Source organism: Micropterus dolomieu, linkage group LG15, assembly GCF_021292245.1.
Source record: "Micropterus dolomieu isolate WLL.071019.BEF.003 ecotype Adirondacks linkage group LG15, ASM2129224v1, whole genome shotgun sequence".
NCBI classification, from domain to species: Eukaryota; Metazoa; Chordata; class Actinopteri; order Centrarchiformes; family Centrarchidae; genus Micropterus; species Micropterus dolomieu.
This window is the reverse complement of record NC_060164.1, coordinates 6,512,876-6,533,163: the sequence shown is the minus strand read 5'-3', so window position 1 is coordinate 6,533,163 and position 20,288 is coordinate 6,512,876. Positions and strand designations below refer to the sequence as shown.

The following is a 20,288-nucleotide window of genomic DNA, read 5'->3' as shown; positions in this document are numbered from 1 at the left end:
AGCATGATACAGTAAATGAGGGTCACAGAACAAAGCCCATTATTCCTTTGCGGTGACTAATTAAGAAAAAGAACAATTAGCCAATTGACCAATTAATAACAATCCTCTAATCTACAAAAAGTGATCGGCAGGAAAGATCTGGTGTTTCTTGGCTGTGAAAAGAGAAGCTCCATGGGCATTCTGCACTAGATGAGATTTAAAAGGTCTTTAATCTAATTAATCTGAGATAAATAATGGTTTATGCTATTACAAAATTGCTCATAGAGAGGATTACAATACCATAAAATACAAAGTAATAAGTTTTAATGAAAAGAAATGAAATATCCTTCTCTTGCGTTGTTCCCTCTCTGTCTTTCTGGTTTTTTTCCCTGCACATTAACTTAAGTCATCTACAGTCCTATCAGCACAATTAGGGAGATAACCATTTGTTATGTGAATGTACCATACATGTATCCATTATCTTTTAACAATTTATTCTCAATTAATATGTATCTATTCATATATGAGTTGACTTACTGAAGAGCGAATATATAAAATAAATGCAAATACATGTCAATGGCAAATGTTTCAAGGTTTCTCAGTAATCTGTAACATGCTTTGCCTTCACACTAAAAATCCTATTCTATTCAACTTCCCTGACTTCATAATCCTCACTGCCTTCAAGCACACTAGCCATGGTTTGTTTTTCAAATGTTAAGTTCACTGCAAATAATTGTGAAGCACTTCTCCAAACACCTCAGAGTGTGTGCATCAACACGCTGCTCTTGGCCATATGGACTATCATCATTAGGACTTTGCATGTTCTTTTTCCAGCCTCCAGTGTTATGGAATGTCTCCACTGTTTTCAAAGTGTCACGTAGCTGCATGAAGACCTATCAAGACTTGGCTGGTGAGAAGCTTGCTAGCCTCTACGGACCTCTTTGTAGGGGGGTAAAATACTTCTTGCAATTTGCAAGTGAGATGAGTTGTCAAGCTTCGGAGACATGCAGGTGGCTCAATTTGTCTCCCTGTTTTGATATAGCTGAAGCAAAGTATTGGTAAAACTCCACAAGTCTTTGTGAGTTCAGGGAGTGCTGCAATTAATTACGTCGCCCAAGTTTTGACACACATAACATTATGCTGTCTCTCCCTCAGAGAGATGACGTTGATGTCTTTATTCCATGCCGGCTGTCTGTAAGTCTTCATGCCAGCAGCAAGAAAGAAACATGGTCAGATACATTTGATAAAACTTAGATCAGGCATCTGCAAAACAGTAGTTTCATAGACTGTGGAAACATCAAACAAATGGCTTGACTTCTGCGAGTGAAGAATCCACTGAAGGGTTGTTAAGTCTTTGGAGAGACAAACATATGAGACATTAAAGTAATAATCCATGACATTTTCATATAAATAAATGTCCGTTTTGTTGCTCTCTGACACGACTGCTTTAACACAATCGTGAATTGTGGCTTTTTTAGCATGGTAAAAAGTTATTTGTATTACTGAGATAAATGGTTATTGAAGAAATATCTTGTTTGCCTTAATTTACTGCAAGATATTCTGATAAATTGTGCTTTTGTCCGGTATTTTGACATGACTAGCCTGAGGACGAGGAGATGGGTGTTGAGGAGACAGAAGTCGTCGACAAGTAGTTAGTTTAGGTGGTGGTTCGTCTGGGGGTACGAGTTTGGAACATGCAGTCCCCTCTCCTCGAGCGGTGAACCAGAACCAAGTGGAGTGAGGCTGGCGGGCCACAAGAGCGCCATTGTTCTTCACATTAATCAAACTGAGGAAGGGCAGGTAGCATTTCCCTAGCCCACCCCACATGCACACCCTGCCAACCTCCATGAATGGACTGCTTTTTTAGCTGGCAGCGATTGGCCATCGGAGCTCCGAGAGGATGTGTGTCTGTTTAATTAGTGTGATGAGCTCAGCGGAGTTTATGTGCAGTGTCGGACACCAGGTATTAACCCCTCGAGTTTGACCCTGCGAGGGGGGCGGCTGACCTCAATCTTGACATCTCTTTCTTTCCACTGTTCTCGCTTTCCTTCTCTTCATTAGAAAGAGACAGATTAGACAGGCGAAAGCAGACTGGAAGAGGGAGCGACTGGTCTCAACCTCAGCCTTCGTTTTTTCACCAGCCCCTCTTTGTAGGCTGAAGAGAATAATTACTGCTATGATACTTCTAATGATGCTGTCATTAGGATGCTGAGTTGTGGTCGGCTGCAGTGCTAAAAGCTGCTCCCTCCCTCCTCTGAACACATGTAGCTTCCCAGAATTTTAAAAAGCTTTTTCACTCTCATGGTGTCACATGTATAGATACAGACATGTGTTTGGCTTTGTGATTTCCTTGACTTGTTGAAGTGCAATAGAAACTGTCGTCAGTGTGACTTAAATCATCTCAGAGTTATTCAAATGAACCACCAAGACAAAGGAATTATCTAGATAGTGAAAGGCACATTCAAAACCATAATTAGAGCTGTGGTCTCCTTTACTTTGTACCATAAACAGCCATATAAATGACACATAGATCATTCACTGGCAGCTGCCTTACATGCGCTTTGGATGAGCGAGTGCAACGTGTTAACATCACCCAGGGGCACTGTTTTCTAATTCATTTAACCACAGCAGTGTTTTCGTAACAGCTTCAGCTGGCAATTAAAAACCATGAAAAGATACGAAAACATTCTTACCATGCCAGACGCACTTTCCACAAAGGTAAAACAACCACTTCAGGCGCAATCAAAGCTTAGGATATCATCCTTTATCGGATTATGCACTTTATTAGTTCAGTGGAACAAACACAAGCACTTCAGGGGCATCTTCTTTAGGAATAGAATGCCTTCTTTGCTCACAGATGGTTAGTTTATAAAAGGGCAATTAATTAGTAAAGCAGTTTTCTGTCTTTCTAATATTCTGGCTAATGGGCCAGAGAAAGTGACATGGTCAATGCAGGAGCACCAGTCCAAAAGTTAAAGGGCACTTGGAGGGCACTTCCACTGATGAGTTATGGTAATGATTTAGGAAACTAGTTTGGATTAATTCAATAAATGGCTAATTTGTTAAACCATCTGGCAATCATTTAAAAGCCTTTAGCTCATGCGGCCCAGTCCAGCTAGGGATTTTCATAGGATTACAGCATAAGGACATCCTATAAGCACATTATGCAAGCAATTGCAATACATGCCAGAGTGAAAGGTAAGAAAAGAAGTTATTTTTGCTGTAAAATTCTCCCAATCCTTGCTTTAAATAATGATGTACTTTGATAAACATAGACTTTTCACTTAGTTTTTATTCTACCAGAACAAACAAAAACTGAATCCCAGCTTTCTTTCAGGCTCAGGGTTGTATTTATTAATATCACCCTTCCTACTAAGGGAGTGAGGAACAAAGAACTGGAGTCATAGCATGTCAGCTCTCTAAAAGGCAGTGTTTGCTGCACCCCCTCTGAAAACACTTTATTAATTGGATTTAGATATTTGCAAAATGATCTATTTAATGGGATTACCACTCGTATAATGATCTTATTTATGAGGGAAGCAATCCAAGCTTTGGGGCGGGCTGATAATGCATTTCCAGCTCTTTGGCAGTTAATGTTGTGTTACAAGGGAAGATAAAGTTGAAGTCCCATTGTAAATGAATAGGTAAGTTAGCCCAGTGAAATGGAGCTGGTATGGTGGCAGGTCAGACGGGCTTGAGTGCCCGCACTCGCATTCCAGAGGCCTGTCTGGACCGTAGGCTCAGACCTGCTGAACTCCTTACAAGTTCAAGGCAGACGTAAAGAGGGAAAGGAGGAGGGGACGGGGAGAGATAGAGTCCCCCCACCTCAGCAGCATAATGGCCCTTTCTTACATCTTTATCCACCTCAATATCTCGCTGAAGCTTTTACAGACCCTGTTTCCACTTAAATGCCTGGAGGTAATGTCCTACCTTTTCCTCTCCTATCCTTTCCAAGAAAATGTATTTAATCTAGTCAACAAGAGTATTGTTATCAGGAAAGTATAAGAAACAGGGTAAGAAATTATGTATATATATATATATATACACACATACGTGTTGGGCAAAATAACACAAAGGGAATATTTGTAGTTGTTTATTGTAGCTGTAAATGAATGTTTCATGTTTGCCAAGACATTTAAGCTGTTGGATGTTTTCCCTCATGGAGGTTTTAGCTTTGTTTTGTATCTTTTCATGTAGTGTTGAGCCACTAATGCAAAAAAAAAAAGTATATATGTAAATGCACTTCTTTTCTGCAAAGCACACAGACTTTAAAACATTACCATTTCAATATAACATTTGATTTATATGTGTTTAAAAAAATAGGTTATAATCTTTTACTTTAAAAGGATGTATTCTCAAATGAGATTATGCTAATAGAGTGTAATTTGCATAAAACGGGTGGAAATGTTAAACCAGATTAAAAATTCAGAATATTTAAGAGTTTTATCCATGCTGTTAGTCAACAAATATATTCATTCTCCCGGAGAATATTAGAGGCTAAATGTGACATTGTGGAAAAACACAAACTGTGTTGCAGTAGCAATGATCCCCCCCAATGAGCTGGCTTACTTGTTTATTACTAAATATCTACAGTATATAGGAAGCTTGCTTGTGAAGTAAACTTTGGTTGTTTTATTTGGGGTTTTTTTGTCCCGTGCTGCTCAGCTCAGTGTGGTTTTAGGATCTTTGAGCATTTGTCTCAGGTGAGGGCCAGGTCACAGTGTGAGGCCTACAACAAGGAGCACCCTCACAATCCTCCATTCAAGACAGTAATCGGCAAACAAGTGTTTTTTTGTGTCTCTGAGTCTTATTTTCATCACCACCAATTTAGTACATAGATTGAAAGTGATTCAGGTTGTGCTCTCAAGTTCCACACCCTCACAGCCCCCCAGCTTCTTCCCCGTCCTGTCCTCAACCTGCATACCCCTTAGTGGCTGGCAGGTTTGTTTTTATTGTAAATACAGATTGAAAAACTAACCTTACATCCCCTACTCCCACATTAAATCCAATACAACATTTACCTAAATTAGAAAATATGCAAAAATAAAAACCAGTTGCTTAAAACATACAGATGCTTAAAACACAAAAACTAATTCCAAAATGTTTTCAAAATACTGTATTTGTAATCATATATTATATTTTACGCAACATAAAAGACATTTGTTGTGTTTTTGTCTTTAAAATATGAAATGCAAAGCGCAAGGTGCAAAGATATGTGTACACACCATAAGCATACACATGCCACCACACACACATTGCCATTGTCAGTACTGTACCTACAAAAACTTATTTCCTTTCCTTTGAAACAATCTAATCTGGGAAATTAAAAAGGGAAAGCGAGACGGTCCGTTAATTCAAATAAAATCCGTCCACTAAGAAGCTATTAATTGGTCATATAAAATATTCAGCATTCCTCTCAGCCCATTTTAATGACATATAGAAAATTAATAGTTTGCCATTTTGGATTTAATTGGACTATTGCTCAGGTTTCTTGTTAATATTAGTACAGTATATTGCCCTAGGAACATTATATTAACAGTGCAGGCTAAAGATCAACAGCAATTTAGGTCAGATGATTTTTAAGACACACATTAGGCATCCTGCTGCATGTTTTGCGACAGGGAACATTGGAAATGTCCGTATCACATTAAGAATCAGTTGTACATTTTTGTTTGAGTGGCTTCATTTGTTTCACTTGTTCCTGTTGTAGATGACACCAGTATGAGTAGTTATGGAAAAACAGCACCATAAACATTTGATAACCTTAAGTGACTTCTGTGAGCCCCCCCGCTGTGAATCAAATGTGTAACAACACTGCAGCCCTTGTTTGTCATGTACTGCACACTGCCCCTTGTGGCGTGCTACAAACTGAGATTGAGATTGTGACTTGGCAGCAAGATCCTCTCTTTGCCCTGAGGCTTACACATTTGTACTCTCATTTATTTATTGGTTTATTTGAATAGCTTTGCTTTTGTGAACTTTGGATACGTTTTTATTTTCATTTTGTCTTACTATAATACAGTCCAGAGTGATATTTCTTCCATCTGGCAACGGCTCTTTTCTATGACAGCTTTTACGCGTTACGGTTTAGAGTTAAAATTATCATTACAATATGTTATGCAAAAGAATCCTTCTCATAATAGCTAGGTCAAGAAGACCCTGTATTAAATTAGTGTGAAAACTTGACATCCCTCTTCCGCCTCATTGCAAATTTGTGAGGCTTTAATCGACTGCAGATGTCTGTGTGTCCTTTCTTCTTTATCAAGGAGTTATTACTTTCTAAATAATTGCTGAATGGTTTGCTCTTAATGTATATGTGAACCCTGCCTGTTTGACCTGTGTTCAATTTCTTTAATTGAAGCAAACATATTAGACATATTTGCTATGTTATGTGTGTTTTGAAGTTCCAATTTTGTTGATATAGATTTATGAAGTGTTGGCGACTGAGGTCACTGCCCAATTAGAGATTTATGAAATGCCCGTGAGGCACCATTATTCAAGCTCAATAAATCATGCCAACCACTTTTGTTATAGTACAATGTGCCACGAGTCTGATCAAATGCATCCCTTGGTTTCCTAGTCAGAAGCGATATGCAGTTTTAACTGTTTAAGATGATTCCAGGTGATCTGCTTGGAAGCTATCAACACATTTGTCAGAGCAGAGTCATCATGAAATTAATTTTTGCTTTGACTCATTTAATCACAAGGCATTTATGTTTCTGAATCTGTTGTTCTGACTATGGTGCTAGCCTTCTGAGAAGTCCCTAATGATACAGCTGCTGCAAACCACAGAGCCCCTTAAGCCTTTTTATTCAAAATGTTGCTGCATAATAACTGGATCATTGTAAAGTAGAGCGTTGTCCAAACATCCTGCTGGCAGTTTTCCTGAAGTCCACTGAGTAAGTCAAAATGTACAGAATGACTGTAGATTCCTCACATAAAAACGAAAACGGTGCTGTTAGTGTGCATATTTGAGTAAGGCACGTGTCTCAACAGGGTTCAGGTTATAGTCTTAAGGTGACGGGGGTTGTAGATGTGAGGTGTAAAGGATGTGGATCCATCACTTGCACAGGCTTATAATGTAGGTTTCTTTCATTGGGAGCGGTGGGCGTAAGTGTTGTGTTCTGGTGGGCAGAGACAGTTAATGTCCCAGATCTACAGTATGAATAAAGTCATATTGTGAAGTGTGTGGGCTGATATGCTTGGCAGTCAACCCTGACAAGTAGATTAGCTCTTACTGGGCCACCTCTGAATGGCATGCACACGACTCAAGCGTTTCCAGTCACAACGCTACATATCAAACATCTAACGCCCAGCAACACAGATGAAAGCACATCAAAACATGAAAAAAAAAAAAACCTGCTGTATGTTATGTGGCTTCTCCACAGCTGCAATGGTTAACAGGAGTCAAAAATTGGCATGTCTAAAAAGTGGGATAATGATTATAAATGTGACAGGCTGAAAAGTAATTACAATTGTCTCACTGTGTTTTCCAATAATGCCTCTAACATTTCTATAAAACTCATTTAAATCTTCCACAAGTCCAAAATTCAGTCTTGCTCTAAAGCCATTTGGCACATTTCTCTTCAGTTTACATTTAGAGAGGATTAGCTGAAGAGCTGAAAATAATCATGCCAGATGTCTGCTACAGCGAGGAAACTGCCTCCCCGGTGGGCATTTGATTTTAGTGAGTTTTTATCAATCTTAAGTGAATACACTCTGGGATCCTCATAATGCACGGCCTCATGTTGTGAACTCATGTACACAAACTGAATATCATGTCACATTTTACAATAACAGTAAAAAAAAAAAACAAACACACCCTTTGCTCATGTGAATGTATGAAGAGGAGTTCAAACAGTCAGCAACAGTCTGTTTATAGCCAACTTAAACAGACAACGCGTAGCTTAACTGGGCAGACTGCTGGAACAAACAGCATTATAAATAAGCCAAATTCAATGACAGGTTTAAACGCTAAACCACATCTGTGCATGGTAAATGTCACTGTCTTTAAAACATGTCTGAAAATTCAGCTGTCAGTCACACTGACTCAATAAAGTTACAGAGATGATGAGCAAATGGAATTAAGGATTATGGGAATTTTGGGTTCTCTCTGTTTTCAGTGTTGTGTGACAATGGAGATAATCAAATGATTAATTTATTTAGATAAATAAATAGGCCTAGAAGTAATGGCAGGCATCCTTTGCCATGGCCTGGCCTACATAGTCCACGGTCCTCCTTTGAGACTGGGGCAGTGTTTGTTGGATTTGTTTTTTAGCTTTAATGAGCTCCACTGGAATGCATTGTCTCCCACATGTTTTGTGGAGGGCGGGGCCATCTTATTGCTGCCACATGTTGAGCTCCTAGTGACTCTTCCAGGCTTGTGTGGTCAGCCAGTTCAAAGAGCCCAGGCTCATTTGTTATACAACTTTATGTAACAACGAGCCGATGCTTCAGCGTGTCTGAAGAGGCAACAAAGGAATGCCGCCATTCTTTCTTTGTCCTAACTGGCTCTGCCCAGAGAGACTTTCAGATCATCTGTTTCTCTAATTAGCATGTTTGCTGGACAATATGGGGTATTGTACTTCGACATGGTGCACAAATCCTTTATTTGAGTCCTTTCAGTGTTTGAACTCTGACAGTAATGTTTTCTGGATGGTTATGCTGAACGGTAGTAGTTGATCACTGTCATTGCCAGAGTGGTGCGCCGTGCCACATATGGCAGCAATCTGACATGGTAATCCAGTCTTGAGGTTATGAGTGACTAGGTGTGGGCTCCCCGGATCAGGCCGGCTCCATCAATTCCTCCGTTAGCCATTTCTGTGCAGGAGTCAGCAGTAGAGCCCCTACTGGTGGTTGACAGGACATCTCAGCAGGAGCACGAACTCGGGCCACACTAAATCACAGTTTTTATGTATTTAAAAGTAACATTTTCACTTATTAAGAGAAAGAGAAGAAAGACAGACGAAGGCTAAGCTACATGTCAATTCAGATTCCTGCTGTGTTCCTGCAGTATTTCCCCATACTGGCTATCCACTACTTTGTTTTAAATTCCCCTACTTACACCTAATCAAACTCAAATGTTCGTTTGTTAAAGTGAATCAAATTTGTTACAGAGGGCCTTGACCACCCTATACCACACACTTGCTGCAAATAACCTGTATTTCCTTTTTCACACATCAATTCCCCGGGGATGTTTTCAGCTTCACTAGACTTGTGAGTCTTCAGGGACCAGGTCCACTGCATGTGCTGGCTGGTAGGCCATTTGCAATAATCTCCTTTTTACCGTTTAGAGGCTAATTATGTAACATTACACCTGCCTCCCTGAGCCTTGGCTCTGGCATAGTGTAGAATGAGTTGCTTTTCCCCCCACTACTCATAGGGGTGGTTAGAGTTTCTTAATGAGATTAGCCCAAAGCTGAAATCTGCTTTGTGTCCCTTGCTATATGGTGAGATACTGGATCAGCGGAATCAAAGCTAAGAGGGGGAATCATTGGAAGATGCAGGCAGCCGACCTCGTTTCTGTCTCCCCACCAACCCCCCTGCGTGTGACTTGGACAGGATTCGTCGCTATCACACATGACATTGTGTGCGAGCTTTGCATAGGAAATATCTTTGTCTCAGTGTGATGTTTGCTTGCTTCAATGTTTTCGTGCTTTTCCTTTATCTTGCTGTCCAGTTTATATTTGCTGTTGGATCAAACTTCTCAATAGTAATTTTCAGAATTGAGGACAGATGGGTTGAATATTGAACAAAATAAAAGTTGAGCTTTTCCACCAGTCTGGGATATAAACTTGTCTAGCTGTGGTTGCTGTACTACTGTCTTTTTGCCTTTATTAACTCAAAATGTCTTGTATTTTTATATTTTACCACATCTTCTAAGGCTGAGCCTAAACTCTTATTTGTCAGTAATGCCATAATGTGCAAGACAGATCTATATAAAGACAGAACTACACCACCCACAACAGCCCATCCACAATGGGAGCCTTTCTTCCTCTAATTTATTGGGACCCTAATGTCCTTGTGACTTTTAACTCAGACAAAAGATGAAAAACCAACAATGGAGCCTGGACAGAATACCACACGTACACACACACACACTCACAAATGTACATACTGTACACAGGTTCACACGCGCGGGTGCACACTTACATGCACAGCAATGTATGCAAACAACTTCAGCTGAGAATTCCCAGAGTAAAAGCAAATTCGCACTGAACGCTGCGAGAGATAACATGTAAATATTTTGCCCATTTGCTCAGAATATGATGTTGATTAAGAGAGTAAAGGTTAAGGTTAGGGAAGGGCCAAGGATTAGTAGTATGGACCGCGTCTAGGGTTACCATAACAGCCTGGCTGCTGGGACTAGTAATAACAACAGAAGTAATAATAATCACAGACTAATTGATTGAACCCTGTGGCTTCCTTGCAAGAGTCATATTTGTAAAGCTTAATACCTCCACTATAGCAGCTAAAATAATGCATCAGTTGCCAGTATTGCTTTCAAGTGAGTCTCATTTATTTATTCAACAACCACTTTTTCTCAATCAAAAAATAAAATCTAATGTATTTTCTTTTTTCATTCTTGACATGTGAATTTTCAGTCTCTCCTCACTACCATTATATTTACTTATCTATCATTTTGATATTGTGCATTCTGTTATTTTCTGTAGGAGATCATATCATTTCATTGTAGTTTGTTGAATTTACAAAGAAGCCTAGAAGCCCTGAAGCTATATACTGCTACAGAGAGCTATTTGCTCTGCGTCAGCGGAGTATCCTGTCATGGAGAGAAAATCCCGTTTGAAGTATGGCCCCCGTCTTTCACACTGACGATAATGCTCCTGGCTTTATCGTGTCCTCCGTGCAAAGCCCATGTCTTCTCTTTTGTCCGGCTCCCTCTCCCCCACTCCTGCACACCCCCTGGCTTTCCTCTTTTGTGTCACTCTCTGTCACATTGCTACCCGTTCATTGTGAGGAGAAATGGTCCAAACCTTATCCCCCCGAGGCATGCTGGGAAGTGTAGTCACAGTCTGATTGTTGATTCTGTTTTTGGCGCTTTGCTGATATCAGCAACTTGAAACTGATCAATGGTCTAATGCAGTTTACATTTTGACTGAAAGTTAAAAAATTACATTTGTTATGTATTTTATAGTAAATGCTTCATGAAATTTACATAGACCATTATTTGCTGCAAATAAAACTGTGTCTTGGTTTTATTTATAAGGTTTTATGGTTGAATAAATTCTAAGGTAAATACTTAGCATTTTAAATTAGATACATTATTAGTATTCATTCTACTCTAGCTGTTCCTAAATCCACAGCTTAAATGCAAATGCACTGCAGTCTTTTCCGTCCTTGGCTTTGTTGGCCTCTCAGAAACCTTAAGCCGGTATCTTAAACAGGGGCCTCTCATGGCATATGCATGTGCAGTATCTTATCTGGTGAATATCACAATCATTCTCTAGGACATCAAATATTTAAACAGGCCATACAAACAAGAGACAGGAGGGAGGGCACAAAACAAGCCTTTGTGGGCCCTGTGTGAAAACAATAAATGTGCTACCAGCCCTCAATATTTTCATATTCAATGACTCTGTATGATCCTTATGATCCCAACATAAAGAGGGTCTGTGAACCCTCTCTCTTAAACTGTAGCAGGCATATATTACCAGGCTTAGAGCTTGGCAAGCTCCGTATCCCAAAATAGATTTCAACAATACTCTATGAGGATGCATTAAATAAATCTCTGCTCAGCTAATCCGTGGAACAGTTCACATTTTCGAGAGAGACACTCCGGTAGGACAAAAGCGCAGCTCTGCTCGCCGCGCCTTCATCTAGGGACAGACATACATAAAGAGAGATATTTAGAGAGAAGGGAGGGGATGTTGGGGGGGGAGAAATCCTCCACTAATGTGACAGAGAATTCTCCAAAAAAAAAAAATCATCATTGTGTGCTCTTGCACTGCAAAGCAGATTCTGTATCACTCTATATTTTTCCTTTTTTATCGAGCAAGTGCAATAACTTAATCTTAAAGGCAAAACGTGGACATGAGGGCCATTTCGAAACATGTTGTAGATAAATGTTAATCACATTAGCATTTCCCAGACTTCCGTAAATCTCCATAAATAGCATGCTGAGGTTGATCCCTCTTTTTTGCCCATTGAGGCAAAATTACAGTTGATGAATTGCTTTTGCCATGCATGTAGGCTAATGAAAGCTTTGCTCCTGGGCCTCCCTTAACAAAGGCTCATAATTTTTCCACTTTCCACTAAAATAAGAACCTGTTCCACTTTTAATTAATAGTTTTACCCTCTCCTATTCAGGAGTGTATGCATAGTTTCAAATTAATTTTTTTAGGTGAGACTTGGTTATTAATACTGAAGAAACAACCCCTTTTGTGTTAAAGTATCAGGGAGGTAATGTTAGCCTGCAGGTCTATAAAGAATTTCCACTCATGTCACCTAACTGCTTAACACAACTCATGACTCTGCTCCGAGACTGAAACATTTCATGACAGGTGGCTGTTTCTTTCCCTTGAAGTCATCACTTGCACATTTGTTCAATGACCTGTGGTGGGCCTGAAGATACTGCAGCTACTTACATAAGCACTTAGGATTAACCTGTCCTGATTTTATGTTCAAGTAAACTAGAGGCACAAGCAATGCTTATAGAATATGAAAGCAGACATCAATCATACTGGTTTCAAATCTGCATCAGTGGGATTTTTTTTGTTGAATGCCCTTGCACAGATTCATATTAGTGCAACCTTCCTTTAATGTTCTCAACAATTATAAATGGCTTCCATTTTGTTTACATGTTGCTTCAAAAGGAGTTACCTCTGTTAATGGAAGTATTAGGTTAATAAGCAGCAATTAGCATGCATTAGGGTGCATGCCACACATAATGAGTACTTGGGTATGATTCCTCTGACAGTTTGATGTTTGAGAGAGCAAATAGCCTCATCGAGCCATATGTGGATATGGGACACTTGCTATCCCATGACAGATCTAAGTGAGGTGGTTTTAAGTGAGGTGGTTTTGACATAAAACTTCTCCTCTCACAGCAGTCGTCTATTACTGCCATAATCACTTGTCTCCTGCAAAAAGGCAACATATTTCTTTGTATTTACAAACATATGTGGAAATATTGTGACATTCTGTCGCCCCTCCACTTTTAACAGCTTTTCCAAGTTGCCAGGAAGCAATCCTGTCATTGTGCTTAAATCATTTCATGTCATAATATTTAGAATAACTTCCTTTGCACAAGAGAATATCTGCAGCTTTTATGTGTTCCCTGATAATGACAGCAAATAGCACTAGTATTCTTTATTGCTGATAAGAAAGCAAAAAGCAATGGGGAAGATTTTCTGGTGAAAATCCATTCCCTCTTTGTACCTGTGACTTAAGCTCAAAGGTGGGCGATCCATATGGCAATTTTGTATTTGTATTTCCAGGCTGTCACAAAGAATCGGCCCTGACATAGAGCAGATGCAGCAAACCGAAGCAGTAGCTGCACTTAAGCACTGTGGGTGATTTCATACCAATTAGTGCAAATCATGGAGTACTTAAGATTATTGCCCAGTGAGTTTAACAACACTTTGACACCTCCTCTGAAACTGACCCCTCTTGAGTTTATTTTTCCCCATAGATTTCAGACTTCTTTGCGGGATGTAGAAGTAATTTATCCCGCCTGGAACTTTTCATTTCACCAGCTTGAGGTTTTTTAAATATGGCCTCCGGTGACAAATCTGGCTTCCATCTAAGGTCAGGCTGGTCCCCCTCATTTGTTGTAAGGGAAGGGGTGGCTGGGCTGGGGACAAACTAACAGCCCCTTTTTGCTGCCCCCTCATCTCGGGGCTTTAGCAGAACTGCTCTGGCATGAAGTAGAAGCTGCCGTCTCCATGGTGACAAGTCAATTCGGCTCCACCAGCTTTACCCAGCACGATCAGACTGTGAATTGACTAGCTTTACAAAAAAAAAACATTGAGAGAAAATATACCGTTTCATGCCTCTCTCCATTATGTCGGCTGGTGAAAAACAGCCCTAATATGGTGCATTGGCTGCTAACATGAATAATGGCTGGAGAATATGCTCTGAATAGCTGTTCTGCTGGTGAAAAGCTAATGGAGGGAGTCTTTGGCAGTGTGTGTCTCATTGAGGAGGGAGAGCGAGAGAGGCGGTCCCAGAGGTACGGATGGGGCTGCTGTGATAGTTGTGAACTCTCCCAGTGTTTATGTGTCAGCCAACAGCCTCCGGAAGGAGACTGGAGACATTCTCCACACCGTCTTGCAGACAAGAACTGGTCCCCTCAATTAAATGAGTTAATTTGAAACCATAAGCTTGTCCTTAATTAAGAAGAGCTTAGACATCTCCTGAAATGAAATATCTGAAATGAGCTATATTGACGACATACTGTTCCCTTTGTTCAGATGTTGGGCTCCCCATCCTCCTCCCATTAGTCAAGATTGTCCATATGCCGAGCATGGTTCATGCATGACATAGATAAATGCCAAAGAGAGACATAACCTCAGCAAAATGCGCATCGTTTCGAAGGAAGTTTCGTTTTCAAAGCAGATCCGTTGTGGACTCCCACCACGTCTTCTCTCATGCCGTATTCCCCGTCTGTCTGACTCTGTGCATCCCTGGTGCCAGAGAGAGGAGGATGAGAGAGGAGGAGAGGGAGAGAGATTGTGGCATTAAGTAAATAATTTGTATGATAATTCATTACAGCGCAGTCTTTTTCAACTTTAATTGGTCTAAATGAAGAGACATTTCACACCATTTAGATAAAAAAGAAAAAGGAGGCCAGCATAATGAAAAGGGGCCTGCCTATCGGACTTCAGAGGTTTGCTCTAAATGAAAATGTAATTGCAGGCGGAATGGTACAAGAGGAGAGACCCGCGCTGCAGATCCGGGGGTATCTTCAGACAGCCGAGCAAAAGCTAATGACTGAGCAATTTGGAACATTTACTCACCCCAAAGACTCTCATTAAGTCAATCACAGGCTTAGCCGAGACCCACTCGCAGCATCGGAGCCGGCCCCGCATTTATTCCAACATCAATCAGGAGGGGCCGGCTTCTTCTTCTTTCAGAAGCCATGAAAAACGCCCAAGTAATTTATTCGGGATCTTTGAGAGGATAATGGCCAATTATTTGTTTATAACACTGGTTAAATTTTCATTAGGCAGATTAATGGAATATCATGTACTGTCAACAGTGGACTGAGGGGTGGTGTGTCAGAGATAAACGGCCAAACAGATGATGTCGCTCTGTTAGTAAATTGGTTTTTCTGCAGCCCTTTTCCTCCATATGAAAATTTAAAGGTGGACAAGGCACTGGGGGTTGAAGCTGTCTCCAACAGGAGTGGAGACTGGGAGAAGCAGCGGGGAGGACATTGTGATGAACTTCATCCAGTGGCAGGTTTTTTTGTTCTTAATGTTTGGCTACAATGTAAAATTTCAGCACGATATTTAGTCTGTTTGAATGTAAAATGTTCTACAAAGTTTGACTGTGTGCAGCTTCTGCACACATTTATTCACATTCACGTCACCCTAACCCTTAAATTACCTATTCTATCAATCACGCACAATCCATAGCCTATCCCTGGGAAGCACATTTCATATAGGCCCTATTTGAAATGATAATTCCGGTGAGTTTTTAGAAGCTAACTTTTTTAATGAACAGAAAGAGCTACTTTTGGCAGTGACTGTGGGTGATAGCTTAATCTGACATTATGCAGGCGACACAAGATACCTGTAAGTGACAGTTAAGAGTGAAATGAGAACTACAAGGCAGGCAGGCTGGTGATTTGCTGACCCCATATGATGCTTAAAGTTGATATAAAGCAGTTTGAACCTTAAGTTGTGCTTTCACAGACCCCCACCTGAAAGTGGTCTGGGAATTCTCATTTTGAGCGTTGCACATTTGGACTTCAAATGGCTTCCCTTTTTACCCAAATGCAGGGTTTTGAGAATTGAGATAAAATATGGCATATCAAATCTTAATATGCACGCTTCACCCACTAGTGTGCAAATGATGCATCGCGGGTTCACATTCCCAGATTTATGAAACCAGAATTTTAATGACTTGTAGTTTAGGAGTCTGAATGTTTTGTGGAAGCTTATGGCATGTTGTACTGTAAGGCTTTAACAGCTTGGATCTCATTTCAACAGGAATCTGTTATACCCACATTACATTATGATTACATACATTTCAAAGAATTTATCCATCATTTCTCTCCATACACCTTTGTGTCCTGGATGTGAGTTAATTTGGACTCCTGGATCGCAATCTGCCAACCTTAGGGCACCCAAAGTGCCTACTAGCTCCCCTATCAAAACAATCATCAGCTGAAGGAGGTTATCGTTGGGCTGGGCTATCTGTCACCCGGCCACCGGCAGTCAGCGGGACACAAGGGCCATTTAATTAGGCCTACTGCTCCTCTCTGGTGTGAAAGACTCTCAGGCCCCTTTGATTCCCCGCTGCTCTCCCAGCAGGAAGTGGTTGGTGATAATTGACACAGGATTTCCTTGTTAACCAGCGGCAGACTCTGTGGATTAAAGTGACAGAGATCTCCAGAAGAAAGTGGGGAGTAGATAAGGGGGAGGGGAGGAGGTGCAGTGGGGGTAGTGGTGGGGGCAGCAGCTATTTACCGCTCTTGAGAAACCAGGGAGGAAATAGCAATATCAGACTGGTGCGCGGTCCTGCCGCGAGATGTAGCTCCCACTTATCTTAGCCATTTCAGCTTGGCTGATCAAAGATTGGCTTTCCTTAAAATAACCTGGGCCCAAGGTTGAGTACATGCTTCCATGCCACGGGTTTTTTTGGCAAATTATCAGTCTTTTCCAATCCCCCCTATAAAGCTGCATGGCTGTTTGTGGAGGACTAGAGAGATAATCTCATTTCATTTGTACAATTATACACTATCATGGAATAAAAGCATATTTGCAAATGACGTAATTTCCCGCTTTGTACCAACTGGGTCACAAGCCTTGACAAAAGCATTATCATGCAGACAGGAGAGGTACCAGTCGGCTGTAGGGCAAAGATGGAGCTTTCAGAGGATGTAATCCACTTTATTTATTTCTAGATTTCCTTTCTGCTCATCCAACTACTACACAGCTTACCACCAGGCATTTTGCAAGTGCTCATTGGAAGGTTTTAACACAACTCTTCCAGAGATAAAAGAAGAAGGAGCTACTGTATTCCACTCTTTTCCGTGAGTCCTCATCAGCTTGCCTTACATTTGAATCTAACACAGGACATTGTAACTTTACTGACAACATACACAGTAGGGAAGCCTTCTGTGGACTTTTTATAATCATACAGTTTGTAAACTTTGTAAACATAATTATCAATTTTGAAATAGCTTTTCATAAATTCAGCTTTCTGGTCATTCATAAAGACTTAATTAATTAAGCTGCAATAACACGCATGCATGACATATTTACTCACACACCTGACAAGAAACTCCACTCCTTAATGCCCAGGCTTCCCAGAATGACCCAAACGTGGCGTAAAACGTTGTCTGGTCACTTTCAAGTGCTTACTGATAGCTGAATGGGGTGATGGCAAGCTTCCAGCAGTAAGACTGGGTCAAAAGCAGGTCCATCATATAAATCAAAGGAGAAATTCCATTCTCTCTTATCCCCCAGCCAATACATACACGCAGCTGTGGATATGTGAGAGGAAGAAAAAAGGAAGCTGTTGCTTTATTATAGCAATAATTCCTGAGAGAGTAGCCCTCACTGTGATTATGGGTCAGATGAAGATGATGGTGTTCGGAGCGCTGTTAGCATCACCAACATACCCAAATTGCATAGAATATTATTACACGTATCATAGCTTTTATAATAGCTCCCAGCACACATGTGCTGTCTTTGTAGGTTTTAAAACAATAGCTTAAGGAAGACAAACTTGAACATATCTTAAAAGCTTAAACCAAAAGTTAGCCTGACAGCTAATGAATTAAACATGACTTGGCTTGATTTAAGGCCTCATAAATCATGTTGGAATGTCTATCTGACCAATCAGTAGCAATAAGTAGTCTAAAGTCAAAGGACTAAAGCTGCAGATTTATCAAAATGTTTTCCACTTCCCTGTGTGATTCAAAACAAAGTGACACTGAGAAATGTGTCTACAGTACTGAAACAAGGTATCAGCACACCCCCCGGAGATGTCATACCTGGATAGTACAACTAAGTGATATAAGGCACATCTAAGCAAGCCTCGGGATATGGTTTTTCTCAAAACAATGCACACAACAGACATGAATAACTTCACAAGGTTATCTGCTTTCTAAAATATTATTCCGCTGCATTTTTAACCGAGAGCATCCAAAACCTCATGCTGAAATCTCCTCTAAAGTGCTCTCTAGAAAGCTCCTAATCCAGAGTTGATTCAGGGATAAATATGTACATTGCTGATTGGCTAAGCACAAGTCAGGTGCAAAGTCCAGAGACGAGTCACACCACCTTTGTGGTGTTTAGATGCAATATTACACAAACATGCTGCACAGAAACTTCGCATCACTGTCCACACCTTCTTATCTGTGCTCCCTCATAGGTACTGTATCTTAACCATGCTGTAAGACTTCAATATGTGAGCATTAACACGCTTCAGGGTCCTTGATTTCTCTTCAGGAATTACTGTGTGGCAACCAGGAGGAGAAGCTGGAGATTTGTTCCCTTCAGTCTAAAGTAAATAGGATGGGCTGGGAAAGCAATCACATAACCAACACGTGCTCCGCTATCAAGAAAACACAGGAGTCTAGATTAAGATTTTGTCATAACTAAAATCATTGCTGTTTCATTTAATCGGCAAGCAGATAAACTCTTTAACCATTTTCTGTCCCCTGATGGTTTTGGAATGATAAGTTCAGGTTCAAGTTGAATCACGGTGCATTGAGCGTTGTCACCACTTTTGAAAAGTGGTCCTTGGAAACAATAAACTCTGTCCGTGTTAACAAATGAGCCAGGAGTTTTGAAGTGGCACAGAAATGTATCAAAGTGCCCTGAATAAAATCAGTGTGACACCATTCAGAAAGATTTACTGAATGAAAAGAGAAAAGACCCCTACAACTAATCCAGATTCACTGACCCAGTGGCAGTTGGTTTAGTATTTGATACAGACCCTCAGTAAATCTTTTGAGTCATCTTAATGTTCAACTTTAACCACCCATCGTTAATTAAGTTACTTTCATTATTATTATACTTATGCATGTTTCATTTTATTAGTCTAAATATAGATACATAGAATTAAACAGTGTACAGGAAGAAGATATTAAACAGTAAAGACTCCTAAATAAACAAGTCAGCTCGTCTTCAGTGATCACAGTCAGAGAAACCCAATCATTACGACTGCTATACCTATTGTTTCTTTAATTAAAAATTGTTTCTATTTGGCTATGAAAGTCTTTAAAACGTGGTCAAACACTCCAAAGGCATGAGTTATTTCAGCAGCAGCCAAACTGTACTGATCTGTACCTTCTTTTTTCCCCTCTGCCACTTCACAGTTAGGAAGAGAAGGGGGTCAACTTCCTGTCTTTGTGCAGCCATACAGCCAGACTTTGAGGTGTAATCTAAGAGCGTCAGTCTTATCCTCATTATTAATATAAAAAAGTGGGCTACTTTCCATAGCCTTTGTTGCACTGGAATATGTTTTACAGAGATACGGGGGAGGGGGGGGAAGCCCCAATTTCCTGCAGGGGTCGAGTATTATGTACAAACTGCTCCTATGGGACGCAGGGGCTCACAGTGGAGGTTGTCAGCCTTTCCTCAGGCTAATTTTGATGTGTCTCCACTTAGCTTTAATTCCCTGTAAATAACATAAAATCCATATTATGCATATTGATATTGTATGGTGTACGTTAATATGTCCTTAATTGTTTGTTTGTATATTTGTGTGAGTGGCAGTCTGTATGTGTTTGTACCATCCTAATTTTGACAATAGTTATTTACAGAGAACATTATCCACTGATTTCACTTCCAAATAGTACAATAGCCTTTTAGTTATAGCCTACATTGGTTTCTGTGGGCAGATTTCATATTTTAGTTGAACCACAATGGGTGGAGCAAAATCACAGTTTTTCTCACTAAAAACTGTTGCCACTGCCTAAAAAAAATACTAACTTATTGAAGTTTGCTGGTGTAGAGTGTGTACAGAGTGTACATGTGGACAAGTGCCTCTCTTGGCTGTGTAACCTATTTGGGGTCTGATTAAAATGACTCAGAAACTAATATTTACCTTATGTATGTATGTTACACCTCAGAGCTTTACCTTCTCCCTCAACAGCAATAAGAGACATG

At 40.3% G+C, this 20,288-nt stretch overlaps 1 protein-coding gene across 5 annotated transcripts in view; it reads left to right on the top strand.

The window, feature by feature from the left end:
* Positions 1–20,288, top strand: part of LOC123984030 (rab11 family-interacting protein 2) — a 64,524-nt gene that overhangs the window by 23,278 nt on the left and 20,958 nt on the right. Inside the window, exon 9 of one of the 5 annotated variants that reach the window (XM_046070611.1) lies at positions 9,434–9,475. The exons of the other annotated variants lie outside the window; for them this stretch is intronic. Coding sequence (XP_045926567.1) covers positions 9,434–9,460 — 27 coding nt within the window. The 3' untranslated portion in view covers positions 9,461–9,475. Of the gene's footprint in view, positions 1–9,433; positions 9,476–20,288 lie in introns of those variants that run through there. 5 annotated transcript variants of the gene reach the window in all.